The following is a 23721-nucleotide window of genomic DNA, read 5'->3' as shown; positions in this document are numbered from 1 at the left end:
TCTAAAATCAACCATATGCTGCTCAGTCATAGGACATCCACCATATTTTGACAAAGTTGAAAATAACAATAACAATAATGAAAATGAAATAACAAACTAAACTGATATATAATAGATAATCACCATGGGCAGTTGCAGAGGACACATTCCAGCACCTGTGAGACAACCTCGACATCTATGCCTTCCCCCTGTTTTGTCCGATTCACTGGGTGATCAGAAGAGCACTGATCACCTCGACTCTCAGGATGATTCTGGTGGCTCCCAGGCATTTGGTATCCCAACCTTCCAGCTCTGCTTTCTGGGTGGGCAAGACCTTTTAAAGCCTCTCATCAAAAGCAAACTTTCCAGAGATATTGCCCTATACTAGGCTAAGAGAGAACAATTTAGGAAATATCCTATATACAGTGGTACCTCGACATACGAAAGGCTCAACTTACGAAAAACTCGAGATATGAAAGCAAATACGAAATATTTTACAGCTCTACATACGAAAAGTTTTCAAGATACGAAAGGTTGTTGCTGTAAAGTCCCAAGATTCGCCCAGACCACCGACAACAATTTTAAAACTCCCGCGCCGCCAGCTGAGTAAACTCGCCACCATCCTCCCGCTCTCCCATTGGTTCCTGATGCTAGTCACCCCATAAGATCCTGCTCTCCTATTGGTCAGCATCTACCCCTTGTGCTTTAAGTATTCTATTGGTAAAAGGATGCTGTAAATTGAAAAACTTATTCATGCAACACATTTAATAAAAAAAAAACATTAGGTAAAGATAGAATAAAGAATAGAAATGAATGATTATTATACTGTTTGGTAGTTTCAGTAGTTGAAGAGAGATAATGAAAATTTATGGCATACTGTGTAAAGTGATTGCTTGGAGATCGTTCGATACTCGTAAGTGCTGGATGTAAACAGAAGTTTGGAAGCTTTTTTTTTTTGTTTGTTTATTATATTTAATGGTTACTTAATAATTATTTGAAATGAGTACATGCAATACATTTAATAAAAAAATTGTGAATTAAATATCATAAAATATAAAATAAATCAGACTGCCAACAAATACGTATTTTTTAGAATTCTTCTCCTGTTTTAATATTACGTTATGTATGTTTCATTATAGCTGTCAGTAACTCGGTATCTCCATTAGGTAAAGATAGAATAAAGAATAGAAATGAATGGTTATTATACTGTTTGGTAGTTTCATTAGTTGAAGAGAGATACTAATGAAAATTTATGGCTTACTGTGTCCTAGGAAAAATGATTGCTTGGCGTTCGTTCAGTACTCGTAAGACGGTAAGAGCTGAATGTAAACAATCGATTGGAAGTTTTTTTTTTTTTTTTTTTTTTTTTTTTTTATTATAGTTAATGATTAATTAATAATTATTTGAAATGAGTACATACTGATTATTTATACATTTTATTGGCATATTCTAAGCTTTTAGCTTCTTGGGTTTAGATGTCAGAATCATAGACTAGGCTACAGTAGCAACCGCTAACATAGGCTAGGCTTATTGCTAAGGGACATATGCTAAAGTCCTAATATATGCAGTAAAAATGGGGTTGAACATTACATGCAGTTGAATATTACTCAAGTATGTACAGTATTTTGCCTTTTTGGAGTCATATTTCTTCCGTCGGATCGGCGTCGTAACCCTGGAAATATAATTTACTGGGGTGTTTTTGGAGGGCTTGGAACGGATTAGCCATTTTACATGTAAAATGTGGTCCAAGATACGAAAACCTCATGATACGAAGGGCACCTCGGAACGGATTAATTTCGTATCTCGAGGTACTACTGTAGTTGGTATACTAAGGGGTAGTTTAGCCCAAATAGCCTAGGACAGGATATAAACAGTATCCTTGGCATAATTCATAACCTAAAGCCTCCTTTATTTATAGCTACACAGCAATTTTGGACCCTGATGAGAAAAATCTCAGAATTTCATACTAGGATCCACCTCTTTGTATTGTAACTGTAACCTTGCTGAAAGTTGCCATCAAAAGTCTTCCAAAATTTTCCAGAACAATTGTTGCTCTTGTGGTTAAAAGTCTTTTGAGAACCCTGTGGTAAGCATCCTATGACTTGGTAGAGTGGTGCATAAAAGTGCAAATGGAAACATTGGAGGGCTCCAACTAGTCACTTCCCAATGTAACTTCTTTATTACATCATAACCCTTTCTGTAAGGACCTGTTGAAGAGTCTGTTGTGGTTAAGAACATAACGCGCAAGCCCACCAACAGAATTGTATGAGAAAAAGGGGAATTTAGGAAACAAAAATCTGAAACTTTCCCTTACTCAATGCAAAAAGGCTTGCTTAAAAAGATAAGCCTTCAGTCACCCCAAAAGATTTTTTCCTCAAAGAACAGGTGGGTATTCAGAGAGGATGATGCTTCACAAAATGACAACGACAACAACAGCAAGAACATTTTTCCACAAAGTCCTAAACCCTCTTATAGGAAGTAGAAAAGCAATATGGAATGCTTATCAAAGGGAGAGGTAGAGGAAGAGGAGGGATACCAATGGGAATAGTATGGTAGGGGGTTGACTTCAGTGACACCACAGGCAATTGAAGTCTTCCCTATGGGGACACAGCACTAATTTTAAACAGGCTGGGGTGGGAACAGTCTCACCCCTCCCCTTCCTGTAAAGGGGTTCTTCCAAAAACCAGTCCATTCTTTGGAATGTTACATGCAGAAAGTCCCTGTTAATGGGAGCCATAGAGAAGCATGTGGATATTGGTCATCAAACATGTCTAGTGTCCCCAAAAAGGATTCCTCCAAACGAAGAGTGATCCTAGACCCATCAACATTGAACAAGCACACAAGCACACTGTTTGCCATATTTTCTGAATAACTACCATTGCCCTAGTGCATTCAATTGTTCTAAAAGGGACTTAGATCTGAAAGATGCACACTGGCATGTCCCTATTGTCGTTCCCTTCTGTCCCTTCCTAAGGCTCTGGATAGGAAAAGATATGTGCAGGTTGAAAGCCATCCCCTGTGGGCTAACATTGCCCTAAGATAGGACAGTTAGTAACAGTGGTTCTTCAAGAAATCAGAAATACAAATTAATATAATAGCCCACCTTGACAATTGGTCAATCTGAGGGCCCACAAGAAAAGTGTGCTTGAAAAGCCTAAAAGCAGTGGTCAAATGACTACAATCAAAAGGTTTTATGATGAACTGGCATAATCCCACTTCACACCCAGCAAGCACTTTCAGTAGCTAGGACTATGTTGGGATACTTTTCATGGCTTGCCTCTTCCCATCATACTTGAAACAGAATGAGGCAGGTTCTCAAAATGTGCCTTACACAGCCCAGAGTTTCCAAATGGCAATTAGAATGTATGAGAGGTTTGTTGCAATTTGCATCAATAATAGATCCAATTTCTGGATTACAGCAAATGAATGTGAACAAATTATAGCTATCGCATGCAACAAACAAGATGCGAGACTGACCCCACCAAAAGATTGAAAAAGTTGGGGAGATACTTTGACTTTGATCCCGGAAGGAATCTCAGGCAATACGGGAGGTGTTCAGCTACTCTAAAGAATTGTCATATCAATTTCCTGGAGCTGATGGCTGTCTTTTTGTCTCAAAAAACTCAAACCTCTAGAAGAGAGACAAGTTATTTAGTTGGTTCTAGACAACATGACTGCACTGTCCTACATAAGAGGCTAGGATGATACTCACCTCCTCTCAATATGGTAATGCTAGCCATCCTTCAGTGGGGTAAGAAAGGAAGTGGTACTTGTCTGCAATTCACCTTACGGGGTGTCTCAATGTAATAATAGACTCCCTATCAAGGAAAATGACAGCCTCAACAGGGTGGAAGTAGACCTGTTCACCACATATGAGAATCACAAACTGCCAGGCAAGCAACAGCAAGAGATGCCTTTCTACAAGACTGGAATAGATAGAGGATGATATACCCTTTTCTTCATAGTTCCAGATTTTGAGGGTGTTGAGTAAACTCCTAACCTACTAAAGAACAGCTCACTCAATAGCCCCAAACTGGCCAAACAGGTATTGGTTTCTATTACTTTATTAACGGGCGAAGAGATAAATTCCACAACTGTCCGCTGTTTTATCCCAGTTAGTAGGAGAGAAAGTAGTTTTAAGGATCCTCCTTTCTAAGCCAAGACCTGCACGAATGGATTTTCTTAAGCCAAGACCTGCACGAATGGATTTTCTTAAGCCAAGACCTGCACGAATGGATTTTCTTAAATATTATCTATACCATGAAAATTACTCGCCCAACATTGCTAGGTACCTAGTGCAAAAATTACAGACTTCATATGTCTGGCAATACCAGTATGTACGGAAGATATAGTTACAGTATATCCATACCAAGTGCCCAATCAAAAATTTTAAGGAAACAAATTTTAAAATTTCTTATTCCTTTTGAAAAGACACCTTGCAGTTACAGCAGTCATGGAATACAAAGCAGCATTAACAGTATCATTGATTTATGATTTTGTGATTTGAATCTTATAGGAGTTATCACTTCCCTACTGTGGTCCTGTGCACGACAAAGATCTGCTCTAGAAGGGTTCCAGTTACTTGGTCCCTGAACAAGGTGCTTAGACTTCGATCAGCCCCGCAGTTCAGTGGACCTGATACAAACCACGGGTCTTTCCCTTAGAGGAGGACGACCACAACTCACAAGCTACAGTATGCAATATTCTTGATTGCATTAGCATCAGGAACTCATATTAGCGAACTGGGCTCTCGTAGACAGGGACAATACATCGAGCAAAGAGCTGACAATCAATTTTTATTTTCCTCTGCCCTGTCATTCCTGGCCAAGAATGGAACTCCTTTCAGAAGGAAATCTCCTATTCTAAGTAAACTAGAATTAGCAGACATAACATTATGCCTAGTTCATGCACTTAAGGTTAGCCTAGAGGTCATGGCAGACATCCCAAAAGGTCCATTTTTTTCCTACACTATAGCAACACATGCCACAAGCTTGAACAAATTTGAATACACTGTGTGTTGGTAGGTGGCATACATATTCTTGACCCATAGGCACTACAGCGGCGAACCACTGGTCTTCACAACAGGCGTTTGTGCTAATTATCGCTGGGGAGGGTTTGACAATACTGCAACCATACCCAATATGCTTAGGTAAGTCACCAGAGAACTTCACCCTAAATAACGTAAGCTCACGCTTAGTTTCTTGTTCCTTGCTACCAAACCTAAAGGTATTTCAAATAAAGAATGGGGGCGTTGAAACCAGTAGCTTAACCGTGGACCAAAAATGTTTTTGGGTTGTTTTGATTAGAATCCAAAGAGCTTTTCGTCACCTGTCAATATCTTTATGAAGCTCCTTGAGGACGAGACAGAGACTACACTATAAAAAAGATAGGTTTTGACATAGGAAAAACCTATTTTTGTTAGTCAGAGTCGAGTCCTCAAAACCCTCCCACTTCCCTGATGAAAAGACATGGGTTTTGGGTATGATATCATCCTACATTGACCAATAGAAAGGAATGGTGTCTTGGTCGGATTTTGGTCGTATGTAAACAATATAACAATGAGTATACACATGACCACTTCTTGCGGTTTTGACGTGGTAGGTAAACTGGGTATTAGTGTTCGCTGAGGATAATAGAAAGTGCCCTCTCATCTTGAGTCTAGTTATACTTTATCATGTATTATAATGTTTTTCATTATAACACAATATCCGGCCATAAGACCAGTTAAGAGGATTCTTTGACAGTCTGGTCACTATGGAGCTCTGGATAGACCATGGAAAGGGTTCTCCTTGAGGACTCAACAGTGATTACCAAAAATAGGTTTTTCCTATGTCAGACCTGTTGTAGTTGCCAAACGAAACTCAATTCAGAGACACGTTTCTTTTGTAAATTATCAAATCTTTGTTTGAAAATTGCAACTACTTTTTTTTTTATAAATGCAGCAAATTAAATTAGGAGCATGTTTGATTTGGTAAGTTTCGGTCTTTGCTTTTGCCTCCAAATAATTTTGGAGTCTACTCATTATATATTTCTTTAGCCACAGTTATAATATCTGCTTCCTTAAGTTAGCGGCATACTTTAACACCTTCTCCATTGTGTGACAGATGAATATAAGTGTGTTTGGTTTTTATTTATGGAGTTACATTTAAAATAAGCAAATTTTTAACAAGACATCCGTATTGGAACTCCTTAGTAAACATAAACATGCGTTAGTAATTAACATTGACAAACAGTTGTTTGTTAATATAAATCTCAGTACAGTAAAATCTTTATCATAATTTCTAGAGTTGAAAACAATGTTAATTGATAAAGAAAGTATTAATACTGCAAAGGATACTGGTAGCCAAGTGGTGTACCCACTAAGAGTGCGTGATTTGGAAAAACAGTCAGGCGCTCCATCTGGAGGCAAAAACCTCAGATCAGTATTTCCATTTCTCACCAATAAGTATGATATACCACGGTCTGTTATCTCGGCCCTATAGTATTGTATTTGCTCATAAATATATCCATGGATTGTTGTTGGTTTTAGTTTTTATCTTTCATGATAGTATGCCAGTTATAATTGTAATTTTGCAGGCTACAGTACAAAGAAATATTATAAAAAAATGCATACTTCACTACAAAGAACTGCATCTCCCCATCTTAGTACACCTCACAAATATTTAACCATAAATATACCCAGAATTTGTTACTAGTCTTAGTTCTTATTGGTTATGATATTTGTGAGCTGTAATCATAATTTTACAAAATAAAGTAAAAACAAAAATTATTCTAAAAAACATGTATAACTTGGTAAGATTAGCATAGTTTTGTGAATGTTTAGAAAAGAGCTCCCACACAGTTGGAAATATTCACTTTCAACTTCCTGTGGAAGCTTCAGAAAATATTTTAGAATTTTTTACTTCATACCATGTGCATTTGCTTATCTTCCTCTTTCCATTGATTATTTTTTTCTTTTTAATTTGCCAACCCTAAAGTTTGCCCGTTCCAGGGGTGTGCCTAATATATATTTTAGCCTGGCCTATAAGGGTTAACATTGATTTGCAGTGTGCAATTGCCTATTTTGAAATTGACATATAATACATAAGGGTGCATGAATGGATGCATATGTGATATAAAAAATCTCAGAATTTTGAGCACGTGATAGCCAGAGTATACAAACAGGAACATTTCCACTTTTTTACGTATAAAAAGTTACCTTTTTAGGCTCATTGCATTTTGTAACCATGCTGTTCACTGGTTAAAGCTTTTAGATGAGAAAAAGTAAAAAACACAGGTACTTTTTTATGCAACATAAAAGGAATAAAATACAATAAGTTGAGGTGGTGTACTTTCTGTCCTTTTGTATAAGTGTATCTTAAAAATTCAATTTCCTCTTTGGATGAAATATTTCATCTGTTCATCTGTGTGTGTCGCAGATTGTTGTCCAAAGGGTTGGCATGGGGGCAGGGTCTCCTGTGAAAAGTCCCACGAAAGTTGTGATGCCTGTATCTATGGGCATGAAATCTCCTACCAAAATTGCACCGGCCCCTCCTTCTGGGCAATCTCAGGTAAGCCTCTAAGCCATCTTTTAATAAAGATTAAATGTATATTCTCATTTATTCTTACTTTTTACATTTTGAATGTAAGTTACTGAATTTATTGGTTTCGTCACAACCCCATCATTCATATAGTGTCCACATTGAGGGTCTTGAATGTCCCTTGACTCAACCATTTTATGTTTTAAGACAAGAATGGTAGTCTCTTGATACAAGTGTTATCAGGATCCTCTGGTACCCCATCAATCACTTTCCTCAATGTGACAGATGCTGTGTAGCATCTGTCATGGTCAGATGTGTTCAGCTGTCCTAACCTGAGAGTTGTGCTAAGTGGTTGCCTGTCAAGTTAGCTAGCTTTTCCAGGAATATAATTTTTAAGCAAGGATGGTCCAAAAATGTTGCTACCATTATATCTACTCTATCCTGCTTCAGTTGTGTTAGTCTTCTGATGATAATCGAGGAGCTTAGTCCATTTAAACTCAACTCTGTTCTTCTCCCCTGCCTGCAACTCAGCCTGTCCAATTGACATCTGCCTTACGTAGTGACAGTTGCTTGTTTGACCCCTGCCCTAACTAATGTTCATGAAGTTGACATGCCCATAACCATTGAAGTCTCATACTTGTTGTGTCTGTCACTTAACCAGATGATTGACATAACCTTGGCCAACTTGCTAAAGCATGCTGTAACATTACTTTTAGCTAGGACAGTTTCTGGCAGTGGCTATACCAGGAGAGGTGATTGCACCTCACTTAAGGCTCAAGGATCCTACTCCCTCAACCCAGTTGATGTTAGCCTTTTGGGAACCTTACACAGGTTTCATTATGGGTAGAGATCCTTACCAAGGTAGAAGTCACATCCTTTTAGACTTTCTTAGGAGGTAATGCATTCAGGCAGGAAAAGTGCCATTAGTTACTGGGACTGAGACCACCAGAGAAACGTCCCGTCTTATTCTTGCAGCTGTCGCTGATCCCATAGTCCAAACCACAACCATCATTAACACTAGCACCTGTTGATGGGGTATCATCACAATCATCGTCAACATTACCATCATCATCACTTCCCATCAGATCACGATCAGGATCATCAGTACTGTAATCAGATTCTGAATCTTTAGCAAATAATATTTCTTCAATTTCCTCAAGTGAAACTTGTTTTGGGTTTGGCGACATTGTAAGCCTTCAAATAAAAGAAAAGAAAATGATTGGTGAAATATTGAGGGCTGGACCAGAGTGAAAGGGAAAGTTGAAAGACAGCTGCACCCGTTATAGCGAAATTTAAAACTATTTTCAAAATAATTTCGTATCAGTATCAATTGCTAATCCCATCGTAAAATTGTATTATCATAAGACGAATTATCGTCTCGAACACTACCTGTATATCATTGTTGCTGATGCATGATAATAGTCATTAACAGCTCGAAAAGTGAGCTGTGTGTGTGGAGAGGCGGGAGCTGGGGAAAAACTGTCACTTCCCAGTCGTTTTAGTTGTGTGTGGTCGTAAAGTCAATCTGTCATAACTCACATAGGTCGTAAGTTGACAACTAGCTGTACCAATCACATAAGAAATAAAACGTTATTTCACAATAAGTTTAACATAATTTTAAAGCATAAAAACAATCAAATGCAGTACAGTAAAAAAAAAAAAAAAAAAAAGAAAGAGAGAGAAGAAGAAGCTTGCTCAAGTCAGTGTTCGGTGCACTGAGTGAGACAGAGAGAGAGAGAGAGAGAGAGAGAGAGAGAGAGAGAGAGAGAGAGAGAGAGAGAGAGAGGGGAACAGCTCTGCCTCCCACTGACTTATCAGCTGGGCTGGGATGATTATTCGCACATTTCTTTCACTTACACTTGATTTGCCCAAATCACTTTATTTTTGTTATGGTAAAATACCAATCTGTAGTGACAATTGTGTTTTACAATTTTTTACTACTGTAAAAGTAACTCCGCTCTGTAATAAACAAACTGGTGCCGCTTTCAGCTTCAGCATGCCTTTGATAGTTTGTTTAAACGGCTTCCTTGTGAAAAGTATTTTATCTCTCTTTCCTTTTCTTGCATTCTTGACTTATTACTTATTTGTTTGCAAAATCCTCATGTTTGTTTTAAAATTCTGCCATTTGCCAACAGTAAGTTGATGTATTGTGGCATAATTAATCTCTTTCATGGACTTAAGATCCAAGTGTAAAGAGGCTGATTACTCTCTCTCTCTCTCTCTCTCTCTCTCTCTCTCTCTCTCTCTCTCTCTCTCTCTCTCTCTCTCTCTCTCTCTCTCTCTCTCTTAGACACTATCGATTCCTTTGATTATCCTTGTACCTAATATGTGAATAAAATTGATTTTGTTATCAACCTTTGTATACTGCAACCAACTTGGTTTCCTCAAAGGGTTCCCGTCTCTCCTCCCTCCATCCCCCAGCTGGCCAGCGCCATTTTTACCAAACAGTTCATAAATTGTACACAAAAAAATTAAATTTCAAACATTTTACTTCATGTAACTTGCTGTTTCATCACTTCAAAGTCTTAATTTAACTTTCGAACACATTAATAATAGAAAAAATGTGAAAAGGGAGACTTTTTGGGTTGGCTAGAATGAATTATTCTTATGGGGATATTTGTTTCATATTTCAAACAAATCGTACTTCGAACGGCCTTCAGGAACGGATTAAGTTCGAAGTACGAGGTACTACTGTATATGTATCTGTTCAAGAAGGGATTTTGTGTTTAATCTGCTGTTCTCGGATGCATTTGGATTTGTTCTGATTTTCTTTTATAACTTTGTCAGTACTTGTTTTGTTGTCATAGGGTTTGTTATCTTGATTTGAATGGTCTGAAATTACCTACTCTGTATCACTATTGCAAATGTTACAGTGATAGCGCCCACTTTATTATAATTCAGCTAAGCCACTGCATCTGAAATTAAATGAATAATAAACATTTCTAAATCAGTACGTATTTGGTTGTACTTTGGGGGAAACATCCTTTTGTAATATTTACAATGAAAATGAAGTATACATGTGTATTACATCAGTCAAATCATATTAGACAAATATTTCTAGTACAAAAGGAAATTTTATACAAGAAATAAAAAAGTCTAAGTTCATATATGTTAGTGAGTTCCACACCTAAGTTATCCCAATTTAGGTATTGTTTCTGTTTTTTTTTTTTTGGTACTTGATACTTGATAGAGTGACGTTAGTTTTACTTTTTAGCTGTATTTTATCAGAAGTACAGTAATTTATTTTTCTTTTACAGATAATTACTCATCAGATCAGCAGTAGTGGTGCAGTTCGAAACATTCTCTCTAGTCCTCAGAAGATAGTAATTAAGAGCAATGTCCCTCAACCTGGACAGGTAAGCCATAGAAGTATTTTTAGAATATGTATGATTATTGAAAACAGTTCTTCCTTATGTTTTTCGATGTCTGACTACTGGGTTAATATTATTATTTGGGATGGATCTTACGTACTGTTAAAGCTATCTTACATCTCTGCGCTGATAGGCGAGTTGACATTCACACAAAAGATTGAATGGCTGCCTGGATGACTGTTTAGTACACCTGTTCTCCTTGCTGCCATTCTTTATAGGTGCTTGAGGTATTTCATGGTTTTGGCTGTTTGCTGCTTTCACTGTAGGCAGTCCCCAGTTACCGTGGACTTGGTTAATGGCGATCTGGTTTTATGGTGTTTGTCAAATTCGGCTATTTATAGTGCCATAATGGGCAAAGTTTCTGTTATCGGCACCATAATGAGCCAAGTTTCTGTTATCGGCGCCATAAGGTGCTGATAATAGTTATGATGCTATACCATACATAACAGAGGTGCCATTAACTGAAACTCAGGGCCATAAATTGCCGAGTTTCGGTTAATAGTGTTTTTCGCTTATCAGCACCCTGCTGAGAACGGAACCCCCCCCCCCCCTCCCCCCCCCCCCCCTCCCCCCCCCCCCCCCCCCCCCCCCCCCCACGATAACCGGGGACTGCCTGTACTGTACATTTATTTTTTTCTAGGATGCTCTCCATTGGATTCAAGGCTAAGAACATTAGGCTCTGTAGGAGTGATTACTGTATTAGTTGGATGTTGATTTTTGGAAGAGATACACTATTTTTGTTGGCTACTATGGTGTAAAATGTGATCTTGAGCACAGATGTTTGGAAGTAGGGATTTTTCAAGGATATCTGTTTTAAGTTTTTAGTATAAGAATTAAAGGGAAGCAGATAGCTTAAGAAAGAAGTTATGTCAGTTTTCCAACCTGTTATTTCTCCCCATTCTCCAGATCCTTCATCTGTAGTTATTCCTACTCAGTCTAGTCTTTTCCTTTGCTGAAGCTTCTGTACTGAGACTTCCTCTTTAGTTCTGCCCACCTCTCTCCTTTCAGTTTAAAAAGCACATTAAAAGTTAGAACAGTATGTAAACCTCATTTGGTTAGGAAACTGTTCCAATTCCTCCCATGTGTGTGATATGTTTTGTGTTTCCCTATAAGAATGACAGGCTAAGGACAGCCTATCCAGAAAAATTATATACACAACTATAAAGGAAGAGATGGGAAAACACTAGAGTACATTAACAATGCATACTTTGAAGAAGCCACAGGCAGAGAAAGGCCAAGGCCATGAGGGTGGGATACTCAGGAGGAGATGATTAAGGGAATGAAGAAAGCCAGCACATGAAATTGGAACAAGTGCAGCTGGACCATTTGTGCAGTCATTCCACAGATACCAGACCATGAGGACTAGAATTTCTTGTCAGTTAACATTAAAAAATGAGACAGCCTTTCAGGAAGAGAGAGGTTCCTTGAATTAATATGCCGAATTTTCTTTGGTGCATTTAGATTTTTTTGTATAACGTACAAAGCTGTATAAAGCCATCATCTATGACCAGCAGCTCTTCAGTTGCTCCCCAGATGCGTTATAGTGAGGGTTTATCCTATGCCTCCTTAAGTGATGTCAGATGCATGATTCATGGCTAAATTTAATCTTAAATAAAATAAAAACTACTGAACTTAGAGTTGCAGTCTGATATGTTTGATAATTGGGGGCGAGGGTAAATTATCAAAATACCAATTTACAGCCCTGTAGCCTCAGTAGGTTTTTAGATCTGAGGGTGGACAGAGTAAAATGTGGGCAGATGGACAGAGACAAAGCCAGCACAATAGTTTTCAAAGGGCAATAAAAATAGCTAAAATATTCCAGAAACTCTAGATTGCTGGGTTATGCACTAGTTCTCAACTACACATAAAAGAATATGTCTAGCAGTCATGCACAGAATAAGAAGGAAGCATATTAAAAATAAGATTAATATGAAAAGTAAGCACGAGAGAGATTGCACAATGGTAGAATCACTCATACAGGCAGCCCTTGGTTATTAGCAGGGGTTGCGTTCCCAACGGCGTGATGATAACTGAAAATCAACAATATTAGCACCGAATCCCCATTTTGTTCATATGCGGAACAAACCTTCGGTCTTAACAATAGGATATTTTCCAAGCGCCAGCTGATAACCGGTTAAAAACAATCAAAGATTGTAAGCAAGGAATCTGAGATCTGGCAACTCCTGCGCATACGAGGTGATAGCTGGTCAGAGATTGCGCACTACTTCGTGACATATTTAGTCTTTTCTTAGCCGCCTTGGAGAATAAGATGCTATTGCTTTGCTCTCTTTCCAAGCCGGTTGATTTGTGCCCTTTTTTCTTTTCTTTTAGAGTGCTTGTGTGTGTATTACTGGATTATGAATTCTGCCGATTCTCCACGGCTTCGTCAACATGTGTGCCCAGGCATTCGTGGATTTCCCTGCTCAAGGTTTTTAGCTGCTGTTGTCACAGGCCCACATACGACATGCAGTAGGTGCCATGCTAATTATTGTACGATAACTAATCCTTGTCAGGAATGTTGTGCCTGGCCTAAGTCACTGTGGAGAGTGTTTTATAAGAAGAGGGAACATCATAGAGTTTCGACTCTTCCTTCTTGGGAGGGTTTTTCTTCTTGGATGGATGATTCGGCATCTCCCTCTCCAGCGATTGCTCTCCCCGTGACTAGTGCGAACGTTCCCGTTTCCTTCTTTTTCTTCCATTGATTCGTCGATGGAAGTATCGGGAGTAACACAGGATTAAGTTATGTGTGATGTAGCCCCCTCTTTCTCGGATTCTCCCTTTATACCCAAGAGTGAGTAGGCTACACCATCTAATTCCTTGTTTTCAAATTTGTAGTCATTCAAGATGGCGGCTGTTTGGGCGTCACTAGGGCTACAGGGTTCACCTTCCTTGGATGGACTGCTGCCGCATTTCTCAGAGGATCGTACCCCCTCCCCCCACTCTCCACCCCACCCCTATAGCAGTCCCACCTCCCGCTGGAATCCTCTACAGCTAGTTGTTGACTTATGACCTATGAAAGTTACGACTGATTGACTTTACCACCACTATTATCATAAACTTATGCCATCGAACACAACCGTAGATAAAATTGAGAGAGAATCATTTTAATCAAAACTTCAGGTCTAGAAAGAACACATTTTACCATTGTTTTCACGCTAATAAAAGATAAGTAACTTAACTTTAAAGCTCGTACTACAATGAAATCAAGTGAAAATAGCGAACGGAATCACGTAATATTTCTACACAATAAACATGCCCACAACGTAATCTGTTAATGAAAAAATAATTTAATTAGTTCACGAGACATGTTAAATTCATATTTCGACTTGAAAGCACGTATAATGACAAATTACCTTTTCTAATATAAGTAAAGTATCTAGATATTCTATGCTAACTAGAAGCAAGGCATTTCACTCCAAATTGAGTTAAATACGGCGAAGTGAATATGTATCCACCACTAGCTGATTTCCAAACCAAAACATCGACCGCTTTGTTAGTATTGTATGATACAATAATATGAGAAGACATACAGTATTATTGGATACAGGTATGTATAACTTTTTAAAAGATTCATGGAAAAGATGCATATTCGTTGTGCTGTTATTTTATAAATATACATAATCATGAACAGCCTGATATCATTCAATTATGCTGATGTCGACCTGAATCTGAATCTAGGCTAGTATAATATTCTTATGGTAAATTAACATGGGCCGACTTACGTCCAAATTGTCTTACAAACCAACCGGTTGGTAGTAACCAATGGCAGTTGTAAGGTGACAACTGGCTATATGTTGGATCTCCCGTGCTGCCACCTTGCGGAGGCCCATCGTCATCATCAACACTGCCTGGGTTGCATCTTATCACTCCGCCACTGAGGTCATTGACCAGCTCTGGTCTTAGAGGTGTTGTGACGTCACTCTCAGCGTCCTCTTAGCCCATGACGTCACATGCAGTAGTTGTTCATCCCACAGCTGTGACGTCACTGCTTCCTGATATGACGTCATCGCCTGCTCTCGCTGAGCCGTCCAAGGCATTAGTCCAAGCGGTCTACAAGAGACTGGACTCTGTTTTGCGAGAGAGGATTTCTGCTGGGTTTACAAAGAAGAGTTGGAAACGGAGGGTCTCGTCTCCTACTCCGGCTAGTAAGAGACCGCGCAGAGAGAGGGGTTTCTCTCCTATACCTATGCCATCCCCCTCTCCATCGTGTCAGATGTTGGAGGATAAAAAACTTTGTAGTGTCATCGTCTTCAAGTGAAAGGAGTGCATTGCCTTCTTCCCTACACGACTGTGCCTCTTCCATGCACGTTCCTGTTCATGCAAATGAGAGAAGTGTTTCTCCTCGTACCACAAGGAATTGTTTCATCCTCACACGTTTGCGTTTGTGAGGTTGGCAGTGGAGATAGTGGAAAGAAGGCATCCTCCTTTGCGATACACATCTGTGCATTACCTGTACATCATGAGAGTTATGTATCTTCATCTTCCTTTCACGGCTGTGTTTCTCCCTCTCATGTATGTGGTTGTGATGGTGTGAGTGTGGGGAGCATTTAAGAGTGTGGCGACATCTTCCGTTCTTGAACGTGATTTGTCATTGCAAGTACGCGTTGGTGCCCAGGACCCCCCTTCATCTGTTCCTGTACCAGTTCGTCGGCACAAGGACGATAAAGTGCTGATTAAAAGGTCGAAGGCTGCAGATGTGAAGGTCGTTCAGGCTTCATCTAAGGATTCTGCAATCGGCAAGACAGGCTGAGGTTGAAGACGTGAGGCTTCATTGGTCAGTGGACGTGCTTCACGTTCTCCTGGAAGAGACCTTAGTCTTAGAAGTCCATCTCCTTCAGTTAGCTCTCGTCAGCAACGTTCCTCGTCTCTGGATCGTGCTTGGTTGACTTCTCACGGTTGTGTACTCGAATTGTCATGCAATCGTGTACGTGCTTCCTCCCACGACCGTGTATGTGTTTCACCTGACATACGTGTATGTGATCCTTTTTGTGGTCATGTACAGGGTGCTTCTCACAAGCCAGTACGCTGTTCAAGTTGGGATTGTGTACAAGTGTCGCTGAGAGATGAGTTCCGAGATCCTTCAGTCTCAGTATCTTCCGGTTTTAGACCTTACACGCCAACCAGTGTTGTCAAGAATGTTGGGCTACCTAGGGAGGCTTCTTCAGAAGTCATATGGGAGGAGGAGGATACTGCCAAACTGTCTTCTTCATGTCATTGGTCACCTGTGCTGGAGCAAGAGCAAGGAGATAACCAAGAATTTATGTCCTCATTTGCAGAGGTTGTTGATCTCATTCGTGATCTCAACAATCTCAAAGGTAGGGCACAAACTCAATCTTCTATCACCCCAACAGTTGTAGAGGCCTTGCTGGGTGCTAAATTGGACTCTAGAAGTACTTTTGAGCTCCCCTTGTCGGGTCACGCTCAGTCCATCCTACAATATGTGAACACTTTGGTGTCAGACTGAGATGGATCTCTTCGTTCTAGTAGGTCATTTGAACTTCTTCCCCCCTCCACTTGTGCAGCATAGGAAGTACTATTCCACTAGTACAGTTCAATTGATGCCCATCACCTTAACCCGGACGTGATACGTCTAAAACCTGGCCTAACTCTGGAACAGGTTAGGGCTGAAGGCCCTGCCTTTTCATCTCAAGATTTCTTGGCTAATGGAGACTATTGTGGCTTCAATCTTCCAGACGGCCTCCTGGCTGGACTTATGATTCCCCGCGATAGTCAAGATTGCTTCAGATAGGACTGAGGGAGGTTTAGTGAGTCCTTCCTTTCTCAATAGACTGTTGCATCTTGGAGCTAAAGCTATTTCTTATCTGACACGCCTTGGCCCCATTTTGTAGGCCAACCACCTCCTGGCCAGGAGAGATACAGCACTGTCGTCTCTCAGAATTGGGGGTCTGCTTGAGTCGCAGTCCCTATTTCCAAGGACTGAATTAGAAGATGCTATTGACGAGCGACAAGCAGATACGAAAGACAGATTGGTACATCAAGCAGTATCGAAGTCAGAGGCACGTTCAAGACACCCTCCTCCTCCTCCTCAGCAACAGATGAGAAGATCTTCACCTTTGAAATCTCCGAAAAGTTCTGCCTCTGGCAGGGTTTCCCAATCTCCCTCACAGGCCAAGGCAAAGAAAAACAATGCCCCTTTCAACCACGCCCCTACAAACCTGGTAGGGGCAATAAGAGAAGGGCCAGAGTGGGTCTTCGAGAGAGTGGGTGCCTCTCCCTCTCCATTGCCACCGGTAGGGAGATGCCTGGCAGGTCCAGTGGGCCAAGTGGCAAGGGTATGGAGCAGGGAAATGGGTAGTAGACGTTATACAGTGGGATGTCTACTACCATGCAACTTCTCTCCCCGCCTCTTGGACAGACTCCTTCTCAATCGGACTTACGCCCATGACTCTCAGAAGTTCATGGCTCTTCGGGAGGAAGTGTTGAAAATCCTGAACAAGGGTGCGATAGAAGAAGTAAAGCATCCATCTCCAGGGTTTTACAGTCAGATTTTCCTGGTGCCCAATGCAACAGGCAACTGGAGACCAGTAATTGACCTTTCCACCTTGAATCATTTTGTCAGGAAGACAAGGTTTGCTGTCAATAGACTTAAAGGATGCTTATATCCAGATCCCTATTCACCCTTCGTCCAGAAAGTTTCTTTGCTTAACTCTGGGAGAGCAGATCTTTCAGCTGGATGACTGGCTGGTATTAGCAAGCCCCAGGGAGAAACTGCATCAGGACAGAGATTGTCTTCAGTTTTGTCAGGAGCTGGGCATAATGATCAACGTAGAGAAGTCAAATCTGGTTCCCAGCCAGAAAGCTCTTTACCTAGGTATGGTTGTAGATACAGCAGCGTCAAGGTATTTTCTGTTGGATAGACAAGTTGCAGTTAGTGGCACAGAAGTTCTTGTCTCAACCCAAACAGACAGCACACCAGTGGCAGGTCCTCCTGGGGATTTTGTCTTCACTGGAGAAGCTGGTCCCTCATGGGCGTCTTCATCTTTGGTCTCTACAGAGAGTCCCTTTGTCTGAGGAAGTGAGGCAAGACCTTCATTGGTGGTTGGACAACCAGAATATCTTGGTGGGAATTCTTAAGTTCTCCCCCTCCGGACTTCCTTCTGTTTTCAGATGCCTCCATCTCGGGTTGGGGAACTCAACTGGGAGACCTCCTTACATCAGGCGTTTGGAGTGCAGAAGACAAGCTTCTTCACATCAATGTTTTGGAGCTGAAGGTAGCTTTCCTGGGGCTGAAGGAGTTCAGGGAGAAAGTGGAAGGTCACTGGATAGTTCTGATGTCTGACAACACCACAGTGGTTGCTTATGTGAATAAACACGGGGCCTGGTGTCTCGTCTCCTGCATTCCTTGACAGTGGAATTACACCAATGGCCAATCGACAACTGGGTGGAGCTCTCTGCCAGGTACATTCCAGGCAAGAGGAATGTGGTAGCCAACAGACTTGAGTTGTTGGGACCAAATCCTGCATCAGGTCGTGGCGGACAGGCTTTTTCGGCTTTAGGGAAGGCCTTTGCTGGACCTCTTGTCAACTTGATTCAACAGAAAACTGGAGGTTTACTGTTCAGTGGTCCCAGATAGTCTTGCTCTAGCAGAGGATGCTTTCCAACACCCTTGGGACAATCTTGAGTTTTACTCCTTCCCTCTGTTTTGCCTGATCCATCAAGTTATGAACAGGGTAATGAGTCCTTGAAATCTCAGGATGACCCTGGTGGCTCCTCTGTTGCCTCAAGCAGTGTGGTTCCCTTACCTTGTCTCTTCTGGCAGAGGTTCCAAGAGAGATTCCTCCATGGCGACAACTTCTTTGTCAACCTCATGTCAAAAGATTTCACCAGACGGTAGATTCCCTGTCTCTTCACAGATGGAGACTATCAAGTATCTCCGAGTGAGGGGATTTCCTCAGAAGGCAGCTGGACATATGTCCAGTTACCTAGAAAATCATCTTCAGCAGTTTACCAGGGGAAATGGACAGCCTGTTGGTTCTCTCACTGAGTCTGTGCGGGCTAGAGCACCTGAGGTCAAAGGTATAAGTTCTACTCTGGCATTTAAGAATAGTTTTGCTGTTCATAGAATATTGAGTGCTGGTTCCTGGTTGTGCCAGCCCACATTCACTTCTTTTTACCTGAAATATGTTGCTCACCGATGTTTGGACATGTTTTCCATAGGTCCTGTGGTGGCTGCCCAACAAGTTGTGTAATTTATCCTTTACCTCTAATAAGGTATTTTGCTTCTTACCTATGATGATTGTGTGGAAGAGAGAATGAGTGAGTTGGCTGGTCTGTTTCTTTCTTTTTTTTTTTCCTTTGTTCTTCCTACGGGCAGGTTGAGGAATAGATAGTCATACGCTGGATTGGTCTGATACAGGTGAGTAAGGTAGACATACTGAAAGTTGATGTGTTATATGATCTTGGAAATATCAAACCCTCTATTCAGCAAATACTCTTCTCTAGAGCACGGGGGAGTGAGGAGTGGTAACAAACCCCTGTGAGTATATGGTTTGTTACTTGAACAGTCAGAATTTTCTTTGGTTCCATGGTTGCAATGAATCTGCTCACATATCATTGTACTTCAACCCAGATGGCTGAGTTGTTAGATATGTGTTTATCTATATGTTCACGGGCATGAGACCACCTTCTCTAGAACTCTTTCTTCTAAGAGGGGTGGTCAGGTGGCTTAACTCCCAGTCAGTTTAGGATACTTGTACCTCCCACCAAGGTTTGTTCCGCATATGAACAAATGACAAATTTTTTAATCAATGTATATTATTGATAAACATTACCTTAATATAATTTATCTAGCTCTAAATCCCCCAAAACCGCACCAAAATTTACCACATTGGCAACCCTGTTACCTCCTATTCTGTCCGCCAGTTGGCAATGCTGCCGTTGACAGTTACAAAACCTTCCCTGAAAATCAGTTGTTAACGAGCGCCCGTGCTGTTTACATCATGGCCGCTCTTTATAAATTTCCTAAAACCTTTTTGTGCCTTTAAAGCTCTCTTTATTTGTTAATGAGACTTTATGTTAATTACCACTCACGTATTACATCCACAAAATAGTGAATTAACTTTTATTTTCATTGTGGTACTTATCTTATATTACGAACTTTTGCGCGACCCGGAATTACTGACCTGTCCAACTCTACAATGGATTGCCAAGATAATGCGATGCTTCCTTCTGCCGGCAACATCAGGAACTGCCCGGCTTGTGGGACAAGGATGAGTAGCAGGGAGTATGAACCCCATGACATTTGTAGCTCTTGTCGTGGACAGGTTTGTGACTTGACTTCTCGTTGCAACTTATGTAAGCCCTGGTCTGACGAGGATATGATTGCTTATATGAAATACCAAAGAATCTTGCAGCGTAAAAGATTGGTTAAGGAGAAAAAAATCGGTAGCTAGAACTGTATCTAACGATTTCTTTGACTTGGGCGCTCATGGTTCTGGCGCTTCGGTTTCGGTATCGTACGATTCCGATTCCGAATAAATTGATGCTTTGCCCCCGGCACAACCGGTTAATAGTGAAGTCATTTCTGATGTAGATTCAAAGATTTTGGCAATGGAAACTAGCTGGAAACAGAATTTTAAAAAATTACAGCTTAGTTTAGATAGAGATATTTCAGCAAAGTTTAACAAGCTGTCAGAGAATTTTGAAGAAGCCTTTACTAGAATGTCTAACACTTTTAGATTAATTTTCAGCTCCTCATCAGGTACCTGTCGACAGCACCATGGGTAACGGTGCGACAGATACCCCGGCTTGTGAACCCCGTCATGGCGTAGGCCTAGGGGGGGATCCGGTCTGGGCAGGTGCCTGACAAATCTTTACCCAATGTGTCCCGTTAGTCCCGTAACAGTGCCAAAGGGCACTTATTTAGGAGAAGGGGGGAAGGGTATTAGTGTCAGGGCCTAAGACAGCTAGTCGTCAGGATCTTCAGGGGAAGTATCTCAGTTAGGATCTGACGATGATGATGATGATGATGACGCGGATTCGTGTGATATTGATGTTTCCTTGAACGGAGGTCATGATGTAGAGTTCAAGAAGCTTATTTTTATTTAATTTTGAGTTTTCTTCCTCAGGCGAGGCCTAAAGAGCAGAAGCAGCCTCCGCCTTGTTGTATTACAGAAGGGATTTTTCTTGACGGTCCTTCCCGGTCACGGGAATTTTTACGTTTTCCCTTTGCTTAGAGGTTCGCGAGAGTGAGGGCAGACGTTGCCGCTAAACTTTCGAAGGTGATCGGGGAAGGGAAGAGGAAGCTCTCTTCTCTTCTACGACACCGTAGAGGAGTTTATCAGGTGGCGGATGATTCTTCATTCTCCCGACCCCCCAAACCAAATCCTGATTTTGTCCAACGTTCGGGTCAACCCTTGCTTTCTAAGGCTTCGGTCTCTGTCTCAATCGAAGATTTTATTGCCATGGAGTCTGTTATGAGCTCCTTACAAGAAGCTCAATCCTTCAATATGTGGGTCCTCGGAGGGCTTTTAATGTATATCAAGGACTCCGGGTTTGTTCCTCCTGATGCTCCTCTTTTTGAGAAATTCTGCTCATCCATTTCAATCGCTTCTGTATGTCAGAACAAGCTTGCTGCTTCAATGCAGGCCTTTCTTGTTTCTCTAAGGCGTAACCTGTACACTGGAACCTTGACATACAAATTTAATTTGTTCCGTTACCATCGTCGTATATCAAAACAGTTGTATCTCAAAGCATTTTTTCCCATTTAAAATAATGTAATATGTATTAATCCGTTCTAGCGCTATGAAACCACACCAAAACACAGCTAAATTACATATAATATACACAATTTATACACAAATAAACGAGTAATAACACACATAATGATAAAATAACATAGCAATGTGATAAATGATAATAAATGTTAATAAAATCAATAGAAAAAGAAAGGAATTTTACTTACCACAACGAAAGATGACGTGAGGCCAGCAGGGGTCGGAGGTAGGGAGGGGTGGCAGGGAACGATTTGTTCTCTTTTTATTTACGTATGTACACTAATAACTACGTAATAAACACAAATGGAATAACATTGCTAAACTTAATTTTTTTTTTTTTTTTTAATCAGTTCGTAGTTTAGAAATAATGGTGATGCCTTTGGAAGGTTGCAGCTTCTTTATAGCTTCCTTCTGCTTGATGATCGTGGATATTGTAGAAGGATTTCGACCATACTCGTTTGCCAAATCGACGATACGAACGCCACGTTCATGCTTTGCTATAATTTCATGTTTTGCTTCCATCAAAATCATTTTCTTGGGTTTTTTCTTATCACCTGCTTTGTCTTTAGCTTTGGGACCCATGGTTAATAATAAAATAGACAAAATAACACGAAAAATAGGCACAAATACAACGAACTACACAACGATGTGTTAACGATGCAGCACCAACAAACAAACAGACTGAACACCATTTATCTGTCGCCTATACAACTATCACTCATCGCAAAATCGTATCTATTGTTCTCTTCTCCTTTTGGCGATTCCCTTTTTGATATGTCTGTGCTTTCTGAGGTTTTGAAGGAACGTCAAGGTGATGCATCTTCCCAAGCTCACTGGGCCCTATCAAGGGCTTTTTCCTCTGGTCTTCCTCCCGTTCCTTCAAGGAGTAAGCATAAGTTTAGGGCCAGATCTGTACCCTCTGCTCCAGCCCAACAACCTCCTTCTGGCTCGTTTTTCCAGAGTACATCTCAGGGTTCTGGTGCCTCTACTTCATCTTCTGGTTGCTCACCCTTTGAAACGCGTGAGAGGTTCTTGGCGTGGCTCTAAGGGCAGAGAAAGAACTCAACCTCCAGGAGGACCTTCCTCTTCTTCCTTGTCTCTGCGTAAGAATTTTCGGAAGTAGGAGTTATCACCTCACCTGGAGACCGCAGTAGGAGCTTGTCTCTCCCGCCATTGGTCAGCTTGGCAGGGGAGAGCGGTGGATGCTTGGGTGTGGAGGTCCTGAAGGAAGGTTACGAGATCCCTTTTGTGTTCAGACCTCCACTTTCCAATCGTCCTCTCGAGTTCAGCAGTTATTCCCCATCACTCAATCAGGGGTCAAGCCTTGGAGAAGGAGCTTTCGGCCCTCTTGGAGAAGGATGCCAAAATAGAGCAAGCTCCTCCTTCTCCTGGGTTTTACTCACGGGTGTTTGTAGTTCTAAAGGCCTCGGGTGCCTGGTGCCCCATCATAGATTTTTCGGTCTTGAACAAGTTCATTCTAAAGTCCAAGTTCAAGCTGGAGACGGTCCAGAATGTTCTTTCATCCGTCAGAAGGGGGGACTGGATGATTTCCATCGATCTGCAGGATGCTTATCTCCAAATCCCCATCCATCCAAGAAGCAGACCTTACCTTCGGTTTTTCACGGACTCGGGAGTTTTCCAGTTCAAGACCCTTTGTTTCGGCCTCACCACTGCTCCACAGGTCTTTTCTCGGGTGATGGCTCCTGTTTTGGCTATTCTGCATTAGCTAAATGTAAGGATGCTTCAGTATCTGGACGATTGGCTAGTCCAGGCCGAATCTCGAGAGAAATGTCTCCGGTCGAGGGAGAAAGTTCTGTCTCTTTGTGTCGAGTTGGGTATTCGTGTCAACTTCGACAAGTCCAATCTAATCCCTTGCCAGATCATGATTTATATGGGGATTGTTTTGAATTCCCAGATTTTGAGGGCTTCTCCTGCTCAGAAATGGATAGACAAGCTTCTGAGTCTGATCGAAAAATTTTTGTCCTCCATAATGCAGCCAGTTTCTCTTTGGAGGAGACTCCTGGGCCATTTGTCATCCCTCATCCAACTGGTTCCCGGAGGTCGTCTCAGAATGAGGTCCCTTCAGTCGACACTTTGCCAGTCGTGGGATTTCGT

General features: G+C 41.1%; 1 protein-coding gene across 2 annotated transcripts in view; it reads left to right on the top strand.

Moving 5' to 3' along the window:
* The window catches only part of LOC135220575 (protein lin-54 homolog), a 242885-nt gene that overhangs the window by 100803 nt on the left and 118361 nt on the right, over nucleotides 1-23721 (top strand). The window contains exons 7-8 of one of the 2 annotated variants that reach the window (XM_064257820.1): nucleotides 7398-7529; nucleotides 10757-10855. In XM_064257820.1, the coding sequence (XP_064113890.1) occupies nucleotides 7398-7529; nucleotides 10757-10855 (231 nt within the window). The remainder of the gene's footprint in view (nucleotides 1-7397; nucleotides 7530-10756; nucleotides 10856-23721) is intronic. The other variant, XM_064257821.1, reaches the window with a different exon arrangement.

Source organism: Macrobrachium nipponense, chromosome 2, assembly GCF_015104395.2.
Source record: "Macrobrachium nipponense isolate FS-2020 chromosome 2, ASM1510439v2, whole genome shotgun sequence".
Taxonomy (NCBI): Eukaryota; Metazoa; Arthropoda; class Malacostraca; order Decapoda; family Palaemonidae; genus Macrobrachium; species Macrobrachium nipponense.
Note: the sequence above shows the minus strand (reverse complement) of the source record. Positions and strands in the feature narration are given on the sequence as shown.